This window comes from Bufo bufo, chromosome 9 (genome assembly GCF_905171765.1).
Source record: "Bufo bufo chromosome 9, aBufBuf1.1, whole genome shotgun sequence".
NCBI classification, from domain to species: domain Eukaryota; kingdom Metazoa; phylum Chordata; class Amphibia; order Anura; family Bufonidae; genus Bufo; species Bufo bufo.
The window spans coordinates 197,085,615-197,108,308 of NC_053397.1; the positions used below are offsets into that span (position 1 = coordinate 197,085,615).

The following is a 22,694-nucleotide window of genomic DNA, read 5'->3' on the forward strand; positions in this document are numbered from 1 at the left end:
AAGGGGCGGAGCTAAGTCACGGCCTAGCAGGCCGAAAAACCGGGGACTAAATTAGTTGAAGCGGCCGGACCGGAGCTCCGGCGGCCGCGCACAGAAACGGAAGGGAGCTGGAAAGAAGCGGACCCCAGCAGAGGCAGCCGCGACGTCCCAGGAGACCACCAGAAAAAGGTGGAACCGACCGAGAGGCAGGATTGCAGGCCCTTATGTCCAGCTACATGCATCCCTGAATGGAAGAGTCTCCTTCAGTGACTCCACCAGGAACCCCATGAAAAGACGCCCTGGCCAAGGTAGCAAGGGATCAGTGGCCCAGGGGGGGGGGGGGGGGGGGGGGGGGAGAGCTGTACTTACCCAATGACGTCTTCAGGCGCAGCAGGGTCACCCCATCAGCAGACAACACGGGCCCCGTGGGAATGCTGGTAAGCCACTGCGGAAGCAGTAATGGGGACTGGGTGACCAGCGGTACCGAAGTACGCGCCCCGCAGGGGGTGCAACTAACGTGGCACCCCACGATGGAGCACCCACCTGCAGCAGGAGAAGATCCTGCATAAAGAAGAAAAAAACATGAAGAAAAAAATAAAACAAAATAGCACCAAGACCTGCAGGAAAAAGGCAGGTCGTGTCTGCCTCCTATAGACACTAGAAAAAAAAAAAAACTGGTTTGCTCCTGCATCTGCAGTGGGGATAGCCCAGATAGGAGGAGCCAACACGTTTTACTTCTAGTGTCAGCCGGGCATATACCCATGGTGCTGTGTCCCCCAATGCATTCAAGAGAAGTGTTTTTATGGCTTTTAGTCTAGAAAAAAAAAAACAGAAAAAATTGAAGGGGCCCCAATATTATTTTAGAAGTGAAAGCTGAGCTTAGAGTGCGATGGCTGAGGTAAAATGCAAGGAGCCTGGAACTGAGCAGCTGATGTAAGGAGGTTACAGGTCTTCCATGACAGTTCACATCAGGGATGCTCAACCTGCGGCCCTTCAGCTGTTGCACAACTACAACTCCCAGCATGCCCTAATAGCTGTAGGCTGTCCAGGCATGCTGGGAGTTTTAGTTTTGCAACAGCTGGAGGGCCGCAGGTTGAGCATCCCTGTTTTAGGTCATCCAAGTGGCCAACCCCTCTGAAGGGGTTTTTACCAAAACTGACATTCATCACCCCTCAGGGCCCAAACCCTATATCATTAATAAAGTCTAATAGATTTTGATTCAAAGAAATAGACCATAGTGGCAAGTTATTGGCTCAATTTTTTATTTATTTTTTTGCCAGACGTTTGGGGCCCACTATGGTATCAGAGCCTGGGCTGGCCCACTGGAGGATCCTCTGGTGGGCCAGTCCAGTCCATGTGTACGGGGCTGACAAAAACAGGTGCGTGCAGAACTAGACTTTGAAAGGCATGAAAATTTAAAAATACAATAAAATCATGACCACTGTTTGAATTTATTAAATTTATTACAGCATGGAGGCGGAAAAATTAACCATATCATTCCAAGCTGTCCCATATCAAGAGACAATAATTTAACTATCCCTTTTTGAATACACAAGGAATTTTCTTGTAACAATGTCCTGAGAGGAGCTGCTAGTGTTCCCTCCTTCAGTTACTCCTGACAAATAAAATGAGGGGGGAAAAAAAAAAAAATTACAAAAACCCTGGAACACGTGAGAATTTGATCAGAAACTCAGCCGACAGCTTACAAGGACTGTCCCTTTTATAATACACAAACAAGCAAAAAAAATAAAAAAAACGGGGTGTAGCTGTCCGTAAAAGTTTCTTATTTCAGACTGAAGGAAATTTTTTTTTTTAAAAATGTAAAATAAAAATTACAGTGTTGTATATCAGCGGAACTTGTTCTGGGTCGATGACGATATGATGGAAAACCAGACCAGGCAGTGGTTATGCAAAGAACAAGATGGCAGCCTGGCAGGGGGCGTTTCTTTCTGCTGCCCGGGTCCTTCCAACCAGTGCCACCTTATGCATTAATCTCATTGAAGTCTGCAGCCTGAAGACAGTCCATAAGAAACCTTGCCACAAAACCTGTAGATCGTAGGCGCCATGATCCTATAAAACATCCCTTTCTGCAGCGGGGGCTTCTTCTCGATTCTAGGAGTTTCTAGTTAATTATCGCTCTTGTAGAGGTAAAAGAAAAAAATAAAAATATATATATAGTAGAGAGAGTCTTAGGTGTTTAAACAAATATCAAGTGTTGTACTGTATGAGGTAAAGGGTGCAGGTCCAACCAGAGTTTCTGCACAGTGGGAAAATAAAACAAAAACCAAAAATATATATATATAAAAAATAATAATTCCAGAGGTGGTTTTTAGACTGCATGAGACAGAAAAACTCTTTGGAGGGACGTGGGCATCTGAGAATCTCAGTTCATTTCAAAAAAATAAAAGCTAAAAACTAAAAGACACATGAAGTTTCCTATTTCAGCTATTCTCCTTGAATATCACGTCACAGACATAGAATATTTGGGGCAAAAAAAAAAAAAAAAATATCAGACACAGCGAAATCGGGTTTATACCTAGAAGTCTCCTCTTGAGAAAAAAATAAAATAAAAATTTAAAACAAAAAAAAAAAAAAGTTCTCTGTACAGGTATATATCCTCTGAGCAGGATTTTCTTGTCTTGACAGTTTGTTTCCTTTTTTTTTTTTACTGTGTTTGATGGAATAAAAAGTTTTGGCTTTTTATTGCATGAAACCAAACTGAGGGAGCTGTTCTATTCACTTCTGCAACGCCAGACAATTCTCTTCTCCAATCACCGTGACCTTCTGAGCAGCAGCTGAGTTGAGTATTGTCCCCGTTGTCACACACTCATAGTCATGCTGGGAGAGTACTGAAAGAGAACAATTACTAGGTGTTAATGCTTTGGCGGAACATGTTGCTAAGAAATTCACTCTTCTTAAGCTTGTCAAATAAGCTTTACATCATCCTTAAAAAGGGAATCGGTCAGCAATTCTGACCATGGTAATCTGTTAAAGGGGTTGTCCGGGTTCAGTGCTGAACCCGGACATAACCCGTTCTTCGCCCCTCCAAGTGGAGCATTTCATACGCAGACGCGCTCCCTTGCCCTGCATCGAAGTATGCTTCCGCCTAGCAGTGTTCCTGTGATGTCACTGGCACTAATGGGCGGTCTTTAGTGCTGCCTGCCCTAGGCTATGGTAGCGCTAAAGACCATCCCTTAGTGCCGGTGACATCACCAAGCTCACTGCTAGGCGGAAACTTCTCCCCAGTTCCTGCACAATGTCACCAGCTTAGTATGGTCCCATCAGGAGAATCTCTTATTCGTAATCCTTTTTAGGGCACAATTACCCAGATTGGAGACTAACTGCAAAGTGTGGCTCCTACTCCAGTGGGGGGAACAAGATCATGTATTACATGGATCAGCAACCTTCAGCACTACTACTACTTCCAGCATGCACACCAGCTCAGCAGTTCTTTGCACTCCCACTGTAGTGAATACAGCATGCTGGGGGTTGTAGTTGTATAACAACTGGAGGTTGCTGACCCCAGATGTATTGCATTCATTTCAATAAGCACCATTTTATCCCCCTGGTAACAAACATTGATCAACAAAGGTTTCTGCTGCCAGATTGGTGGCGATGAGCTGAACTTTAGCAAGTCCTCATTTTAGAAAAGTGGAGTTAGTTATTTTGTATGATTCGTGTGAATTGCGTTATGGATTCCGTTATCACGGACCATAACGGAATGCTTTTAGAGGCATTCCGTCATAATAGAAGTCTATGGCCTGCATAATGGATTCGTTCCGTTTAACTTATGCAGTAGAGGACTCCCCTGCATAACGGAAACGGATCCGTTATGCAGCCCACCTCTAAAGGAATTCCGTCATAGAATTGCGTTATGGTCCGTGGTAACGGAATCCATAACGCAATTCACCTTTAACCAGTAAACGAAGCGTAAACCTGAGGGGTTAACTGCCGCTGATCTGCTGCCAGTACCCGCCTCCTGTATTAAGGGGTAACCATTATCGGTGGCGCAGTGCGATTCGCCATTTGGCTTTTTTGGTTTATTTTTTCATGTGGTATCGAACATCGCAATACTTTATGGTATCGAAACCAAATCAAAAATTTGGTATCGCAACAACTCATAAACCGTATAAATAATATGTACACATTGTATTTTTCAGGCCTTAGACATGTTTAGAATTAATCCTTTCATGGGATTCGCAGTGTGCGTTAAATCGACTCACATTATCATTTTGGAAGGAATGAAGAAAGTTTCCTCCTAACTCTCCGTCATCTCGCGGTGTCCCAGGAGGGTTACTAATGCCACTTATGTTATTTGGGGAATTCTGGAAGAGAGAAGATTACCCATCACATCGTTCAGTCAGGATATCTACAGATACAAGACACACACAGCTTTCTGATACACTGCCCCAATTACATCCACATTACTACCAGCTTAAGAGGCACATAATCTGTCTCCAGAAAGGAAACATCTACCCAACCAAAAACCCGAGATCATAATTTTTTTTATTTTTTTTAACCCCTTAAATGAGATTCCAGGGTTTTAACCAATGGTCTATCAGTATCTCATTGGAAGGGATACCACAACCTCGGGATAGGGCAAAACTAACTAGTTTTTCTTGGTTCGATGTTGGGGTACACAGTGTTTTTTTGGGAGTTAGAAGGAATAAAAAAAACAAATTTACGCCTGTTTTTTTAAAAATATTTTTGATTTATTTTATATCATGTTCACTATAATGAGTAACACAGCCGACTGTATAAGTGGGGAAAGAGTTATTGATACATTGTTCCAAGTCCCTACACCGACAGAGGTAAACAACATTTAATATACCTGCGACTACATAAGCTTACTGTCTGGTGATTATATATTGACCTCCATAATTAAAACCATATGCAGTCAGTGCCTCAGCTCCCCCTGGTGGTGGCTGCAGGCAACAGAACTTTGCGTTTTAACTTCCATCTATGCAGGGGATCTGGAATGCTATAAATATATATTTATAAAATTGTTGGGCCTAAAAAATTACACATTATAAAAAGGTAGGCTCTTTATTTCTTTTTAGATACACAAGAGGAAACTGCATTATGCACAACTGAAAAAGGTAAGACTAGTTTCCTACACTCGGCAGGGAGCAGCCAGCCAGAGCTGTCTGGATCTGGCATTGCCGGACGCTATCCAATACCGACCGGCCCCATTCACTATAATGGGGATCGACAGAGATCCGGCCGCAACTCGACGCAGTGATTTTCGTCCAGCCGATTCTCTGCATATTTGCAGATGCGCTTGGATCCACATCATAGTGAATGGGGCCGTACAGCAATACGGAACGCCGAGATCTGTCAGGCTGCTTCCTGTCGGATCTAAAAGCGCTAGTGTGAAACTAGCCTAACAGCAGCAAAATCCCTGTTGTCCTAGGGATCTGTCTATGATGTGTGGGATACAGAATGACAACGGCAGCCTGCACTGTGGACGTAGGACATTTGTGCCCCACATGGCAGCAAAGCTCTCAGAGATCAATGGTATTTTTTTTACAGCAGCAACTCAGCTATACAAAGTATATTGGGGAACAGCAGATGATGCTTTTCCCCAACACAATCTTATGAACCTACAGACCACTGTGCACACGTGGCAGATTTATTGCAGACATTTTCTACATTGGAAAAATATTTTCCATGTATCAGAATGGGGTTGCTGCTGCATGCATTTCTGCAAGCCCCATTCAGAGAAACTGAATGGTCAAAAATAAAATTCTGCAACAAATCTGCCGCTTGTGAATATACCCTTAATATATGGTTTGACCAGATTTTATGCAATCCACACTCCCTTCACTGAGACCACTATGCAAAATGCAGCTAGCACGTATGGTGCCTCACCTTAGGGAGTCCGTCCATGTCTCCAGACCCTAACAAGAGAGAGAAAAATCAAAACTTTGTGAGGGGATCTATCAGGAGGGGAAGCAAGAAAAGATTCTGAATAAATGACATACAATATTTTAAAAGCTCACATCGCTTACCTAATGACCCGTTCATATGATGAGGTTCCATGCCACCCATTCCTCCCATCGGGCCATCGGAGCCGGGTCCCATTGGGAACTAGAAAAAAAAAATAAATATATATTATAATAATTAGAATATTTACAGTACAAATCATTCCTCAGACTCCTGATATGCCCATGAGGTCATATACTGTTAAGGGGGCGGTTGTCAGCATGAATTCTCGATGGGAAGTGAACCAGCGTGCTCGTGCTCTGCCAGCGCCGCGCCTCGACAGTATCTAGTATCAGCAGCCGAAACTACCGGCACCAATTGCTCTTGGGGGAAGAGATTTGTGTTGGAAGCTGTGGAACAGCAGCTACAGTCAGGTAAAGGTGGCTGCTGTTGTTGGATGACCTCCTCTTTAAAGGGGTTGTGCCAAGTTTTCAAATTATTCTCTACCCACAGGATAGGGGATAAGTATCGTTGGGAATCTGACCACTAGGACCCCCACCGATCCCAAGAACGGAGGTCCCGTCCTGCTGTCCTGATCAAGCAGCAGGCCGCATATACGCCCTGCTGCTTCATTCAATGCCCATGGGACTGTCAGAAATAGCTGAGTGCCGCAGAGTATGCATGAAGCAGCAGGGCGCATCTGAGGCGGGACAGGGCAGGAGAACAGGACCCCCGTTCTCAGAATCAGTGGGGCTCCATGCGGTAGGACCCCCAGCATTTAGTTAGTTATCTCCTATGCTGTGGATAGGGGATAACTTGAAAACTTGGTATTCACCACTAAGTAGCATCATCTTCCCTTCCGTCTTATTCTATGACTTGACTGGCCTTATAGCGGATGCCTCGTGAAGAAAGCCCTTTCCCTGAAGTCCACTTCTGCGATGATCCCCTGAACACTGCTGGTGGGGAAATGTAACGTATGCTCTCAATGAGATAACCCTGAAAGTTCAGGGTGGATCAGATTTAAATCAAACTGATTTAAATCACGATTTAAATCACTAGTCAGTAAGGCTTGATTTAAATCATAGTTTTCTACATAAAGACTAATTCTTGCTGGTATAACTTATAATATGCAAGTAGATGAACGATTTTAGAACAACAACTTTTCATATTAGTTTGATTAGGTTGATTCTGCATTCATAGGTTTGTAGAAGTTAGGATTAAAGGTATTTTTCTCAACTCTGTTCAGGTTATAAAATTTTTGCTGAGAAGAGGCATGTGATCTCTGCTGAGTCAAATTCAGTTTTGAGAACTGCAAAAGTAAACCAAGCATCTGTGATAATATCTTGTAGGCAGATAAACTGCCCAATAATCTTACAAAAACCTCTGGAAGAGCATTATGTAATACATTTTCCTCAAAAAGCATTTTATATTTAAAAAAAATCCGATTTAAATAAAATAAATCCGATTTTTTTTATTTTTTTAAATCATTGATTTTTATCCACCCTGCCTGAAATGCATCGACACTTTCCGTAAATACTGCAATATGGCACCGTGGTGGCACTTGTGTTCCCAGGATATTCCAACACGGGAACCTTTTTATACAGTTTGCATGTTAGTAAGGTGATCGATTTACTGACAAGAACAGTCACCAAATTTCGATGGCTAGTGTGATCGGATGCCAAGCACAATCTCCAATTCTGCAGGATTGCACTGCATGGACATCTCCACAGTCTCTCACAGGAAGTCCACAAGTTGTAACACAATTTTCTTGGCTCAGTTCAAGTAATTGATAAGAATCCAGTAGCTGACCCTATTCATTAAAATCTGACAGCCTGGGCTAGACTGAAGCAGAGGCAAGATCTTCAGAACTAGACCAACCCGTGGCTCTATGGCTGCTCCAAGTACAACATCTCCCAGCAGGTTTGGACCATCTGTGACCATCAGAGCACGCTGGGAGTAGAGGTTTTACGGCATCTGAGGGGACACAGGTTGATGGCCACCGATATGCAGACCCCGCAGACGTTTATTCACTTACATTAGAGCGGTTCCCTGTCGGTGGACCAGGATTTATCATTGTGTAAATGTTGTCACTTGAATTGGTCGATTCTATCATAAAGAAGAATGGGGTGTGAAGATATTATTTTATTATAATGACATCTGTACAAAGTAATAAAGCAAAAAACAAAAGCCACACACACACACACACACACACACACATTCTGTGACATACATACCTGCAGGACTGGGCATGATGGGTGTTCCTGGAGGTCCTCCGCCACCTGGTGGACCCTGCAAAGGTACAAACAATGTATTATAACGTGAAAACACTTCAGCCATGACATTGCCTTACATCACCGTCTCCATCCGGCCGGGAGAGCCCAACAGAACCTCAGCTGATTGATGCCAATGGGTCTAGAGGGCTCTCTAAACCAAATAATGCTTTAACACATGTCCTGGAGGTGTCCAAAAAATGTATTCAAGCCTTGGTTTATGTCACACATACACGTTCCATCATAAAATCAGTGACCCCGGTGTACACACATTATCGGTTAAGGGGTGAATATACTCACTGGAATATTTTATGCCCAAGTAGAGATTTTCATTTTAATAGTTATCATCATGGCTATTCAAGTACCCCACAAAGAATGACCTCCTACTTACCACATATGTGCCAGGCGATGACGACGAGTATGGAATCTGCTAAGAAAAGAGGACAAAGATGATTACACGCGTCTCTTTATTCACTTAAAAGGGTTTTCAGAGATTTTAATATTGATGACCTATACTCGAGATCAGCAGTTTGAAGAGGAGGCTACCCTCCATGGGACGGCTCTGTTTTATACACTTGCATAGGAACGAGCAGTCCCATAAAAGTAAATGGGATGGCTTCTTGTAATTACACTGCTCACCGCTGCAATGCCGAAGGCGAGCAGGTAAACAATGAAGGGAAGGATGTGCTCACACGGAGCGTGGCCTTCTCTTCAAACAGCTGATCAGTGGGGGTGTCGGACCCCCGCCGATCTGATATTGATGACCTATTTTGAGACTACATCAGGAATAAAATATGGAAAATCTTTTAAATGGATTGTCCCACACAACACATTTATCCCCCATCCACAGAATAAGTGATCTACAGGGGTCCTCTGCCAGTCATAAGAATGGGAGTCCTGCTTCCCCATATAAATGGAGCGGCAGATCACGCTTGCACATTGCTGCTTCATTAATTCATTCTCTATGGGACTGCCAGAGATAGCCGGAGTACAGCGCTCAACCATCTCCAGAAGTCCCATAGAGTTGACCTCCGCTCCATTTAAATGGGGGAAAACAGGGCCTCCTGTTCTCGTGATCGGCGGTCACACACTTATCCCCTTCTATTCTCAGGATTCTTTGGATAGAGCATAAGTGTGTTTTGTGGGAGAACTCCAAATATAAAGAACTACATAAATAAAATCTACATACATACATACATACATACATACATACATACATGCTACCCTGGGGTCTGTTCACATCACACATTTTGTACATTTAGCATATAGGTTAGGAAATTCCCCAACAAGTACCCCTGAATGTGTAGAGCTTAAAATTGGCTTAACATGTCATAAGAAGGTTTTTGGTGTACATTTGGGGCAATATGCATCATTATACTATTTCTGTGTGTATGGAAACAGGAGGCACAAGGTACTCCTTTCTGCAAATGGAGTCAATCGTTCACCTTCACATCCTACTTGGCGACTACATGTTTAATGTACAAGGTAAAGATCCTTTATCATAAGAAAACAGAAGGATAAGAAACCATAGGAACTAACACAAGTCTGCTACTTCTGCAACACTTACCGAATTTGCACTGTTTGGATTTGGCCACGGCCTGCCTGCACCCGGACCCCTGATCAGGGAGAGAGAAAAAAAGAAATACAAATAAATAAAATAAAAAAATGTTCTGACAAGAGGTCCTGTCAGCACTCCACACTTCTGTTTTATTAAATAATTGTATTCCACATGAAATTACATTTCTAGAGGCATTTTTCTATCACTTTGTTGTGCCAATCATGTATTACGCCTACTAAAAATGTATAAATTTACAATTGGGTGTTACCATTGGGGGGTGGGGGTGTCACTGCACAGTCAGACACCATCCAATCAGTGCAGCCAGTAGCAGACTGTGCAGGGACACCTATATCCATTTACTGCTAATAGGAATAATAGAACGGCCCAGCACAGAGCTATAAGAAAGTCAGGGGACGACACAGGTCCTCTCCAAAAAACAAACAAAAACAAAGTGATTATCCCCTGAAACGCCATCCTTACATGTTCATGCCAGGCCCTAAAGAATTGGGTGGTGGTCTCATCCCGCTTCCATAATTCTGCAATGATAACCAAGGATCAGACTACAGTAGCGAGGAATCATCCGGAAAGAAATGGAAGAGAAGAAAACGAGAGGGTTAGTCACACAGGATAACATGCCACCGGACTGTAAATGCAAATTACGTAAACAAGCGCTTCGATCATTATCATAATTAGTTGAAGCAGAACATGATTAATGGTTCGATTGATCCGCGCCATAAGCGCTTCAGATGACAGAACAACCAAAGGCACTAATGACTTCAAGGCGCGAGAGGAAAGAAATCTGTTCTCCTGATCCCAAAGGGGTAAGTCGCCTGCCACTAGACTCGTTAATTTCTTTAAGTCGCTCTGGAGGTAGTGTGCCAATCGCAGGGCTACATCTCCATTTCCATACGTCTGCTTATAAGCCACATGTTCAGTACCGGTCTAAGGGCTCACGCACACGACCGCGATCGGCTCTATCGCCCGCCTCTCCTGAGCCGACTGCGGGTCCCCTGACCCAAACTGACTGCATCATAGTCAATTATACAGTCAGTTCATATCTGGTCACGGGGCTATTGCAGTTAGTGTTGAGTGAAGCGAGATTCGGATGCTACATTTGAAGTCTCTTCATTCAAAACTTCTGAATAATACTGTACAGAGATCCGTCTCCACACGGTATTCGAATGTATGGGTTCCGATGAGCTGAAAGAAGTCAGTTATTCGCAAAGTCGCACGAGACTTCATTGAATAACTTCGGTAGTTGATTTTTAAAGTGGGAAAACCACTTTAAAACTTGAAACCGAACTCGAGTTCTGCTCCAACTGGTACTTCAGAACCAAAGAGGAGTTCGTTTGGGAACCATCTCCTGATACCCACGAACTCTTCAACCGAAGTGACGCCTAACGATTTACTAGTGGACATTCATGGCATATCCTGTGGATGTCTAGATGGGAAAAATCCCTTTAAGATTAGCAGTCCTAGGTTTGTTTTTTGTTTTTTTTTGTGGGAAATATAATATTGTGTGGGGAAAAAAAGGGTCATTCACAATTATTAAAATCCAGTGTGCATCAGTGGCTGGCAGCCTGGCACAGCCAAAAGGGAATATTATTTGAGGCCTGATGTCAACCAAATATCAAATGATTCTCCACTATACTTTTTTTTAGTCTTGTCTTTTTTCCCCTTTTTGTATTTTTACACTTGGGATAACGCCCTGGTGGCCATTGTTTCCCATACATTCCTATAGAGTGTTAGCAGGCAATCCTATTCCTACAGAGCTGCTTTATTTTTTCTGACATGTGCAATGCAAAAGCTGGGAATCCTCGAGAGTAGGAAATGGAAGAGCTAGTAAAGTACAGAAGCATGCCAAGCTATTACTGAAGAAGAGGAAAAATATAGAAGGTGGAGTGCAAGTACCAATATAAAAAGGTGCTCACCTGAGGTCCCGGACCCATGGGGCCCATTGGTCTAGGAGGATTCATCCTCTGCATGGGGCCTCCCATGCCAGGGTGTCCTTAAGTATAAAAAGGCAAGCTATTAGGAAGCCGCAGAGGAATGGTGACATAAGCACATTCGGCTTTGTCAGAGGGTTACCTTGTCGGGTTGGATCCATGGAGTTTGTTAACAAAGGCTGTGATCCTGGAACTCCTCCCGGTGGCTGCAAGAGAGAAAAGCTACCATGAGACAGAGTAATGGAAGACTAGGGGAAAGAGGGTTTGTTGCTGCACTATTATAAATGGTGAGGTCTCCATTTTGGACGTGCTGGATGTCTCTGGCAGCCATATACCCCCACGTACAAATAGCAAGCACATTCAGCTCCAAATATGCATGTTAGGCTACATTCACACGTCCGTGGTGTGTTGCGGACCCGCAAATTGCGTGTCCGCAACACACCAGCCCGTCACCCCCATAGAAATGCCTATTCTTGTCCGCAAGCTGCGGACAATAGGACATGCTCTATCTTTTTGCGGAGCTGCGGACCCAAAATCAGGGCCGTGCTCGCAATTGCGGCTGCAGACAGCACACTGTGTGCTGTCCGCATCCATTCCGTCCCCATAGAGAATAAATGGGTCCGCACCCATTCCGCAAAATTGCGGAAAGGAGGCGGACCCATTTTGCGGACATGCGAATGGAGCCTTAGAGGTGATAGCTGTAATTTGTGCAAACCCCAGCCAACATCTGTATAATATTTATATAGTGCACATACATTATAAACTTAAAAGGCATCTGTCAGCAGTTTTGTACCTATAAAACTGTCCGACCTGTTGCATGTGCGCTTAGGAGCGGAAGGCATCTGTGTTGGTCTCATGTTCATATGTGTCCGCATTGGTGATAAAAATGATGTTTTAATATATGCAAATGAGCCTCTAGGAGCAACGGGGGCGTTGTCATTACTCCTAGAGGCTCTGCTCCCTCTGCACTCTGAGTGACAGAACCAGGCAGTAAGTCATCACACCTGGTCCTGTCAAAGTGCAGAGGGCGCAGCAGTTGCAGAGAGAGCAGAGCCTCAAGGAGTAAGGGAAACGCCCCCGTTGCTCCTAGAGCCCGATTTGCATATATTAAAACATCATGTTTCGCAGCAATAAAGATACATATGAACATGGGACCAACACAGATGTCTTCAGCTGCCAAGTGCACATGTAACCGGTCAGCCAGTGTCATAGGTACAAATCTACTGACAGAAGCCCTTTAATGCATCTCTGGCAAACTAAGGCCTCAGGCACACGACTGTAGTTTGGATCCGCATCTGATCTGTGTTTTTACAGATCGCACATAGACCCATTCATTACTATGGGTCCGGAAAAAATAAAATATGGTCAGCACATGTCATGTCATCCGTCCCGCAAATTATCGAAAAAAGGCCTATTCTTGTCTGTTTTTGCAGACAGGAATAGCCATTTCTGTTAATAGGACTGAGAAAATAGTAGACTGTACATGGAAGGTATCTGTATTTCTGGATCCGCGGTTTACAGACCGTAAAACGGACACAGTAGTGTGTATGCAGCCAAAAATACATTTGAGCGATATTCTCTCCATTCCATTTTTCTACATGTCGTCTAAAACCTTTAATTGCTGTCAGTGATGTTGCAGCACATTGGTAGATGTAGGTAACCCAGGGGTCAGCACCTCCGGCATACAAGCTGCTGTGAAACTACAACTCCCAGAATCCTCTTTTCACTTCTATGGGAGTTGCAAAAGAAGCAGAGCAAATGTGTTCGCTGGGATCTGTAGCTTGAGTGCCGGAGGGTGCTGACCCCTGATATGAGCCACCATTAACTTCTCACCTGGCTTCCCATTCTTATGTGAGGCCTGGGTCCACCACCATATCGAGGAGACATAAAAGGCTGTAAAGAGGAAATTCAAGTATTAAAAAACAAAACAAAAAAATAAAATAAAAAATCACATACGACCAAAACTACATACAAATCCGACCAAAAATAGATATAGCAGAGCTGAGTAGGTCACTTAATGCTCAGCAAGATGTATTTTATGTGGCTTTCCAATGGTGAGTAGGTAAGTCTATGCCCCAGTTACAAAAGGGGGATAAGCATCTGATCACTAGGGGTCCAACCAGGTTTGAGAAGAGAAGTCCAATGTCCCCCACTTGAGCAGTAGCTGGGGTAAACAGCAGACTTCCAAAATCCATAAACCCCTTAAAGTGAATGAGCCATGGCATCAGTGACTTACCTGACTGTGAGGACCCATCATGTTGGGGTTGTGAGGAGGTGGCTGTGCGTGAGGAGATGGCTGTGACCCTGGTGGACCCTGCTGAAAAGAACATGCACAAAAAAAAAAAAAAAAAAAAAAACAGTTTAGCAATTGGCGCACAACCTCCATCCATCTCCCCATCATGAATCACCCTTGGCGCATTTCTGGAGAACAGAAATATTGCTCCGTTTAGAGGCTGGCGTGCGCAGATGGAGCAGACCGCGCTCAGCACCACCGCACCCTCTCGGTGGAGCAGCCTCTGCAGCTGTGATGCATCCCCTTAACACCGTGAACAGAAGCCTGTCCCCTGAACCCTCTGCCAGAGACAGCACGGCTAGTTACCACCAGCAGTTGCCTTAATTAAGAGAAATTAATTAGCCATTTTGCAAGCATTTGTTTAACAGCTTTGCTAAACATTAATGCCACTGATAATTCGTGCTGATTAGCGAGTCCCATAATTAGCAGCAACGTAGCAGAGCAAGGACGCCTCGGCACCTGTACGCCCACTAATCGGAGATCTGGCTGCTGCACCAGGCGACGTGCCCGCTGGAAGGCTGACGAGAGGGAGCTGCTGCGAAACGCACACGATCTAGAGGCGGCGTACAGATCTTACCTGGAAGAATCCAGGGGGAATCGGCCCTCCCGGCATGCCATCGTTTGGAGGAATGTTACCAAGCACTGGGCTCGGGGCAGCAGCTGCACTCTGTGGAGAGAAGAGAAAGAGTCCATGATCTAGAGCCAAGGTAAGCAACATGTGGTTGTATAGCGGCTGTGGGACTACAAAGCCCAGGACACAACTCATGCAAATAAAATTATTCTGCATGTGCTATCAGCCATTTAAAAGGCCACAAGCCCAGAGGGTATAAATCATGGGGAGGGGCATTCTTTTGGACTTCTAAGACTATTCACCTTGTTTGCCCGCCAGCGATCCTGCGCAGAAGCTGCAGTGGTCACTCGCTGTATCACTGGAATCATGGCTGCCATGGGGCGCTCATACCAGTACTACAGCACGTGACTGCGGCGGTACATGCCGACAACAAATCGGGAGAACTACCGATGTTTCTGCTTATGATGGCTGGGGGAAAGAGGAGATGAGGCGTTTTTTTTCTTTGTAAAAAGGTGAAAACGCTTTTAGGACGCCTTCACATACAGCAGATTTTGTTACAGAAAAGTTGTGCCACATTCACACAAAATGGTTTTTTTTCCAAAAAAAATAAAAAATCTGCCATGAGTGAAGGCCACCTAACAACGCAGACTTTCATTGCCATTTCTTAGTTTGTAATTTGCATTACATTAATTAAAATATTATTGTTGGTAACCAGACAATTTTCAACTCCGATACCGTTTTAGTTCAGCTTTGATCACTTTTTTTACGCATTGCAAATACGGATGTAAAATACTGACTTATGCCTCTTGCACACGAACGTGCGCTGCCTGTGGCCGTATTGCGGCCTGCATAAGGCGGGTCCACAATGCACGGGGCACCGGCCGTGTGCATTCCGCATCACGGATGCGGACCCATTCACTTGAATGGGTCCACAAAAGCGGAGATGCGGTGCGGAACGTGGTCTTCCATGCTTCCATTCCGCAAAAAGATAGAACTTGTCCTATCTTTTTGCGGAACGGATTAATTGCGGACCCTAAATAAGGCTACTTTCACACTTGCGGCAGGACGGATCCGACAGGCTGGTCACCATGTCGGATCCGTCCTTCCGCTATTTTGCCGTGCCGCCGCTCCGTCCCCATTGACTATAATAGGGACGGGGGTGGAGCTCCGGCGCTGCCCCCGTCCCCATTTTAGTCAATGGGGACGGAGCGGCGGCACGGCGAAATAGCGGAAGGACGGATCCGACATAGTGAACAGCCTGTCGGATCCGTCCTGCCGCAAGTGTGAAAGTACCCTATTCGCGATTCGCATGCGGCTGGCCCACGCCCAGTGCCCGTGCATTGCGGAACGCAAGCAGTCTAAATCTGTATGAAATGAGGAAAACTGCCCCTAAGTCTGCCTCATTTTTTGTTGAGGATTTTCGGTTTATGTTAACAACCCCAATGAAGTCTATGGGGAAAGTACTCTACAGAAGGTGCGGAATAGCACAAAGAATCGATAGGCTGCAGAATCTACACAGCAGGGCCATTTTGACACAGAATCAAAAAGCAAAGGGTGTAGGAGTTTTGTCAAATCTCATACACTTTGCTGTTACCGTATAAAGCTGCGGTTTTCCATGCAAAAATCTGTGTGTAATCCGCAACGTGTGCAGCTACCCTTAGGGCCCATTCACACGTCCGTATGAGTTTTGCAGATCCGCAAAACACAGACACCGGCAATGTGCGCTCCGCATTTTGCAGACCACACATCGCCAGCACTCCTAGAAAATGCCTTTTCTTGTCAGCAATTGCGGACAAGAATAGGACATGTTCTATTATTTTGCAGAACAAAGTGCGGATAGCACATTCCCGCCCCATTGAAAATTAATGGGCCCGGTGCCAGACTCCCACCAAGCACCCCTGACGATCAGCTGTTTGAAGAGGCCGTGGCACTTTAGTGGGTGCTGCAGCCTCCTCACAGCTTACCAAACACTGCACTCTACATTGTATAGGGGCTGTGATTGGTATTGCAGCTCAGGCCCATTCACTTGAATGTAACTGAGCTGCACAAAGGCAATTCACCGACCAATTTTGCGGAACAGCTGGCCCCTAATAGAACAGTCCTATCCTTGTTCGTTATGCGGATAATAATGGGATATGTTCTATTTGTTTGTGGAACGGAAATACGGAAACAGAATGCATACAGAGTAAGGCCTCATGCACACGACCGTTTTTCGGGTCCGCATCTGAGCCGCAGTTTTTGCGGCTGAAGTGCAGACCCATTCACTTCAATGGGGCCGCAAAAGATGCGGACAGCACTCTGTGTGTTGTCCGCATCAGTTGCTCCGTTCCGTGGCTCCGCAAAAAATAAAAATAAAAATATAACATGTCCTATTCTTGTCCGTTTTGCGGACAAGAATAGGCATTTCTACAATGGGCTGCCCGTTCCGCAAATTGCAGAAGGCACATGGGCGGCTTCTATTTTTTGCGGATCCGCGGACCGCAAAAAATGCCATGGTCGTGTGCATCAAGCCTAACTTCCGGGGTTTTTTTTGCGGACCCACTGAAATAAATGGTTCAGCATACGGTCCGCATAGAAGAAAAAAAAAAAAAAAAAAGACTAAACGGAATGGACACAGAAAGAAAATGCGATCATGTGCATGAGCCCTTAGGAAGAGGCCACAGCATTTACTGGGTCACTGATAGGTCATCAATATATGAATCTCAGAAAACCCCTTTAACAATCATTTTGGAAAGTGCCCATGTCAGGGCAGCTAACGCTGGGTCACTACAGCTGGCGTTTCCAACCCCATTCAATAAACATAACATTTTTCACAATCACAGATATTTACAATGATTTTCTAGCTGAATAAGTTGCTTCCATGACAGACGTACCGTATCCTTTACATGGATGCCCGTTATTTCTAGACTTTTTTTCCCCAAAAAAAAATTGTAAACACATTTTGAGGCAGGTCCTATAGATGTTCCAATGTTCTATTTCAGAAACCACATGCCGATAATTGCCTCTATGACCACAACCTTTTTGTCAGAGCAAAAGCTGCAGCAGGCACAAAAATAATGAGGCTACTTTCACACTGGCGTTTGGTGCGGATCCGTCATGGATCTGCACAGACGGATCCGTTCAGATAATACAACCGCCTGCATCCGTCCTGAACGGATCCGTTTGTATTATCTGTAACCTAGCCAAGACGGATCCGTCTTGAACACCACTGAAAGTCAAAGGAGGACGGATCAGTTTTCTATTGGGTCATAGAAAATGGATCCATCCCCATTGACTTACATTGTGTGCCAGGACGGATCCGTTTGGCTCAGTTTAGTCAGACGGAACGGAGGCAAACTGATACATTCTAAGCGGATCCTTTTCCATTCAGAATGCATTAGGGCAAAACTGATCCGTTTTGCACCGCTTGTGAGAGCCCTGAACGGATCTCACAAATGGAAAGCCACAACGACAGTGTGAAAGTAACCTGATAAAAAAATTTATATAGCGCCACCATATTCCGCAGCGCTTTACAAATTCATAGGGTTCATGTACAAAACAAAAGTAACTGGCTAATATGCAACTGAAACACTAGGAGTCAGTCAGGGCCCTGCTCGCAAGAGCTTACAATCTATGAGGAATTGGAGGTGACACATAAGGTAATTGATTGTGATAAGTCGGATTCGATCCATTATTGAACTGACAGGAGTGGTGCCGGCCGATCCGCTTCGGGTTTGGGACTACTAGAGGATCGAGTTCAGGCCAGAGGAGTTGGTGGGGGGAGGTTTAGTCGGGGAATAGTCAGTTTCGGTAGCTTGATAAGCCTGCCTGAAAAGATGAGTTTTTAAGGCACATTTGAAGGTGGAGAAGTTGTGAATTGACCTAGTATTCCGGGGCAGAGTATTCCAGAGAGTAGGTGCAGCTCGAGAAAAGTCTTGAAGACAAATGTGAGAGGTACGTATTATGGAGGTTATTAATCTTAGGTCGCTAACAGAACGGAGAGCACGAGTAGGGTGGATGGAGATGTATGGAGGTGCAGCACTGTGCAGAGCTTTGTGGGTGAGAAGTTTAAACTGTATTCTGTGGTGATGGGCAACCAGTGAAGTGACTGGCACAGGCTACTGGCATCAGTGTAGCGGTTGGATGGATAGATGAGCCTGGCTGCAGCATTTAGGACAGACTGAAGGGGGAGAGTTTAGTGAGAGGGAGACCGATTAGTAATGTGTTGCAGTAGTCAAGAGGAGAATGAATCAAGGCAACAACAAGAGTTTTTGACGTTTCCACCGTAAGAATAGGGCGGATTCTGGCGATATTCTTGAGGTGCAGACAAGAGCGTGCAAGTGATTGAATATGGGGAACAAAGGAGAGATCAGAGTCAAATGTGGCCCCAAGACAGCGGGCATTTTGCACAGGAGTCCTGATAGTGCTGCAGACCGAAATTGAATTATCAAGTTTAGGCGAGTTAGTAGATGGGGGAAAGACAAGAAGTTCAGTTTTTGAGAGGTTCAGTTTTACATACAGAGAGGACACGATGTTAGATACAGCTGCAAGACAATTACTGGTGTTTTGGAGTAAAGCAGGGGTGATGCCAGGGGGCGAAGTGTATAGCTGGGTGTAGTCAGCATAGAGATGGTATCGAAAGCCAGTTCTACTGATTGTCTGTCCGATGGGGGCTGTATAAGAGGGAGAAGAGTAGAGGACCTAGTACTGAGCCCTGAGGAACGCCGACAACAAGAGGAAGAGGAGAAGAGCCAGCGAATGATACACTACAGGAGCGGCCGGAGAGATGGGAAGAGAACCGAGAGAGCAGTGTCCTCAAGGCCAATTGAGTGGAGCATGGTGAGGAGGAGTTTAAGGTCTACGGCAGGCATGCTCAACCTGCGGCCCTCCAGCTGTTGCAAATCTACAACTCCCAGCATACCTGAACAGCCTACAGCTATCAGACTACAGCAGGGCATTGTGGGAGTTGTAGTTTTACAACAGCTGGAGGGCCGCAGGTTGAGCATCCCTGGTCTACGGTATCAAACACTGGAGAGATCCAGCAGAATCAGTAGAGAATAGTCACCATTTCTTTTTGCTGTTAGGAGATAGACACTTTAGTAAGGGCGGTTTCTGTAGAGTGAAGAGGGCGAAAGGCAGATTGTAAGGGGTCAAGAAGAGAGTTTGCAGAGAGATAGCTTTTTAAGCAAGAGTAGAGAAGACGCTCAAGGAGTTTAGAGATGAAGCAGAGCTTAGAAACAGGTCGGTAGTTAGCAGCACAGGTCGGGCAAGAGATGGTTTCTTTAGTAGTGGGGTGATAATAGAGCGTTTGAAAGAGGAGGGAAGATACCAGAAGAGAGAAAGAGGTTAATAATTGTAGTTAGGTGAGTGATGACAGCCGGGGAGAGGGACTGGAGGAGGTGTGATGGAATAGAATCATTGCTATAGGTTGTGGGTCAAGAAGAAGAGAAGCCTGGAGACTTCTTCCTCTGTTATAGGGTCAAAAGGGGAGAGAGAGCATGTGGAGGGAGGAGGATTGAAAATATTTGGGGACTTGGAGATTATTTCCTGCCAATCTCGTCTCAGACTAAATAAAAGAAAAAAATAAATAAAATTCCCTCCTTCCACCAGCAGAGGGCGCCCTTGTACCAGTTCCTGCACTCCCTCCAGGTCAGGCTCAGGAGATCAGCAAGTCAGCAGCAGTGTCACAATGCCGTCAAAGTGCGTCAATCAGCATAACAATGGCGGCCTGGGTGACGTGCTGCTATATACATACAGCTCAGCCCGCTCTCTTTGCATTACAACACAATGATTTATCATGGAAAATAACTTCTGTGAAGTGCACTCCATGCATAAGGGCCCATCAGCCTCTCCTCCGAGTATCAAGATCCCGTTCTCCGCACATATGGCATTCCTGTACTCCTCGTATTAAATCAATCGATACTCCAGAATCTGGGCGCTGGGGGAGGGGGGCGTTCCCTCTTCCATGGTAGCACACACTTGGGGGCATTTCTGGAAGAATGGCCACGCGGACTAACACACACGCGGCGCTGTCTGCCGCCCTGGCCAGTCTCCGGCGACCATAGAGAATGAGAGCGCAGCTGACAGGTTTAGCCAGCGGGGCGGTCAGGTACGTTTAATTAGTTAAGAGACTTAGCTGGATTCCAATTAAAGTAATCACATCATCTGCAGTCGGCGAGAGCTGTCACACCTGCTGTTCTCAAAGCAGACGGCGGACACAATAGCGTCAACTGATATCAGGTCAAAGAGCCACGAGTCCAAAGACGACGACAACCCCCCCCCCCCCCCCCCCTCCCCTCCGATACAGACGTGCTCCTTAACATTTCCAATCGAGTTTATAGAGGATTCCCTTGCACACTGTAACGATGGTTCAGACAGGAGTAAGCCAGGAATCAGTGACTGATGACGTCTGGCTGTTACGTTCCATTTACTCTGAGATATTAGCATTTTTCTATGGCAATTGCGACAACAGGAAGTGCAGCCATATTGGATTTCACAGTTGTTGAACTGGCTTCTCTGTAAAGCTTTATCGACTGGACAGGCTGACAAAATGACAGTAGGCCATCGGTATCTGAGCAACTGAGTAGACACATAGGGTCAGGAGATAAGCGTCACTAGATCATGTAGCCCACCGCAGGCAAATGTGAACGAATGTCACCTTCAAGAGGTATCCCCGCTTATACGCTGTATATATAGCTAGGACATGCCATTGGAACTCCTGCACCAGTGAAACTACGACTCCCAGCATGCACACTCGCTGGGCTGCTCTTCCAATTCCCACAGGAGTCAGGGGGGCATGCTGGTATTTGTAGTTTCACAACAGCTAGAGCGCTGGTGGTTGCTGTCCCCTGCTCTAGCATTAGGATTTCCTGCAAGCCCCATAAACATAAGCCAGCCTATAGACAGAAGATCCGCTGATAGCATCTCTCCTATGGTACTTGACTGCCTGCTCTCTGATCCTATTAGCAGAGACAAGCGTCGTCAGTAGTAGCCAACGGCTGCTTATCCCCGTCTCCACCACAAAGATCACATGCCCGTGCAGATCCGTCAAGATCCTGACTGATCGGCGGTGGGATTAGATCTGCGCCTTTTCGGTATATACGCTGCCTATCAAATCCAATCCAAAAGCGAATGCATGTGGGATATTTTAGATTTTTTTTTTTTTAACCGTAAGCCTGCGCATCTAACGTGTCATGACCGAACTGGACCCGTAATGAAATGTCACCCCGACACCAATCAAATCGGATACAAGTTTGTTTTTCTTTGCAGCACAAAAGGAGAGAAATGTAAGCACCGGATGTGCAAATGTGTGCAAGTGCACAAAGCAGGTGTGAACAGATGTCAGACACACACAGGCCGGCCCAGCTCTTTGTTCACACGTCTCCGATTATTATGGACTACAGGGTGTCCCGGGGGGGCATCTGTTCCAGGCTGGCTGCTTGACAGCCATCAATCAGACTCAATACGCTGGGCAGAGGCCGGACACCAGAGCTTACACTCGTCACACACAAAAATGCACAACGCCAAAGTCTGGTCGCCGGGGCATAGAGCGACCTCGCACCTGAATCCGCACGTGTACATGATATGGCTGCCTATTACAAGCTACCATACCAACCGCTCGTGGATACATAGGATATCCCAGCGGAAACTAAACGGTCTTACTTTATTTTCCAAGGAACATGCAATATTCAGGACGCATTTCGGGCCATCCCAGCCTGCATATTACTTGGAAAATACCGCAAGATTGAATAAGACATTTTCGCGTCTGCTGGGAAATTCTGTGTACGCAGCGTTGGGAATCTCTCCCTTCATGGGCAGGACATTATCCTGGGATCAAGTGCTGACCAAGACTGTCCACTGCCGTCATGCTTTACACCGCAGCTGTACTCGGTCGGATCAATAGGGGATCAGTGCACGGAGAGCGCAGAAGACAGGATGATCGGATCCAATGAGTGACCGTTTTTACAACAATCATCAGGGAGATTTCAGACTCCCAATTGGTCTATAGAGAGAAAAATTGCTAAGAGTTGGACTTAATGTGCGCACAGCCGTATCCGTATTTCAGCTGGCAAATCACAAATCTGCAAAATACAGTGCACTCCGCAATTTCCGACTCCTTATTAATAGAAAGGACTATTCTCATTTGCAATAAGGACCAGAATTCATGTTCTAG

The 22,694-nt window shown here is 45.5% G+C and overlaps 1 protein-coding gene across 7 annotated transcripts in view; it reads right to left on the reverse strand.

The window, feature by feature from the left end:
* Positions 1-1,419: 1,419 nt before the first annotated feature.
* The window catches only part of SSBP3 (single stranded DNA binding protein 3), a 46,188-nt gene continuing 24,913 nt past the window's right edge, over positions 1,420-22,694 (reverse strand). The window contains exons 5-18 of one of the 7 annotated variants that reach the window (XM_040407437.1): positions 14,549-14,638; positions 13,915-13,992; positions 13,512-13,571; positions 11,821-11,884; positions 11,664-11,740; positions 10,213-10,268; positions 9,742-9,790; positions 8,566-8,601; positions 8,139-8,193; positions 7,940-8,010; positions 5,991-6,069; positions 5,851-5,879; positions 4,203-4,304; positions 1,420-2,828 (exon numbers count right to left, since the gene is read on the reverse strand). In XM_040407437.1, coding sequence (XP_040263371.1) covers positions 2,799-2,828; positions 4,203-4,304; positions 5,851-5,879; positions 5,991-6,069; positions 7,940-8,010; positions 8,139-8,193; positions 8,566-8,601; positions 9,742-9,790; positions 10,213-10,268; positions 11,664-11,740; positions 11,821-11,884; positions 13,512-13,571; positions 13,915-13,992; positions 14,549-14,638 — 876 coding nt within the window. In that variant the 3' untranslated portion in view covers positions 1,420-2,798. Of the gene's footprint in view, positions 2,829-4,202; positions 4,305-5,850; positions 5,880-5,990; positions 6,070-7,939; positions 8,011-8,138; positions 8,194-8,565; positions 8,605-9,741; positions 9,791-10,212; positions 10,293-11,663; positions 11,741-11,820; positions 11,885-13,511; positions 13,572-13,914; positions 13,996-14,548; positions 14,639-22,694 lie in introns of all 7 variants that reach the window. The other 6 variants (XM_040407434.1, XM_040407432.1, XM_040407436.1 and 3 more) reach the window with 6 other exon arrangements.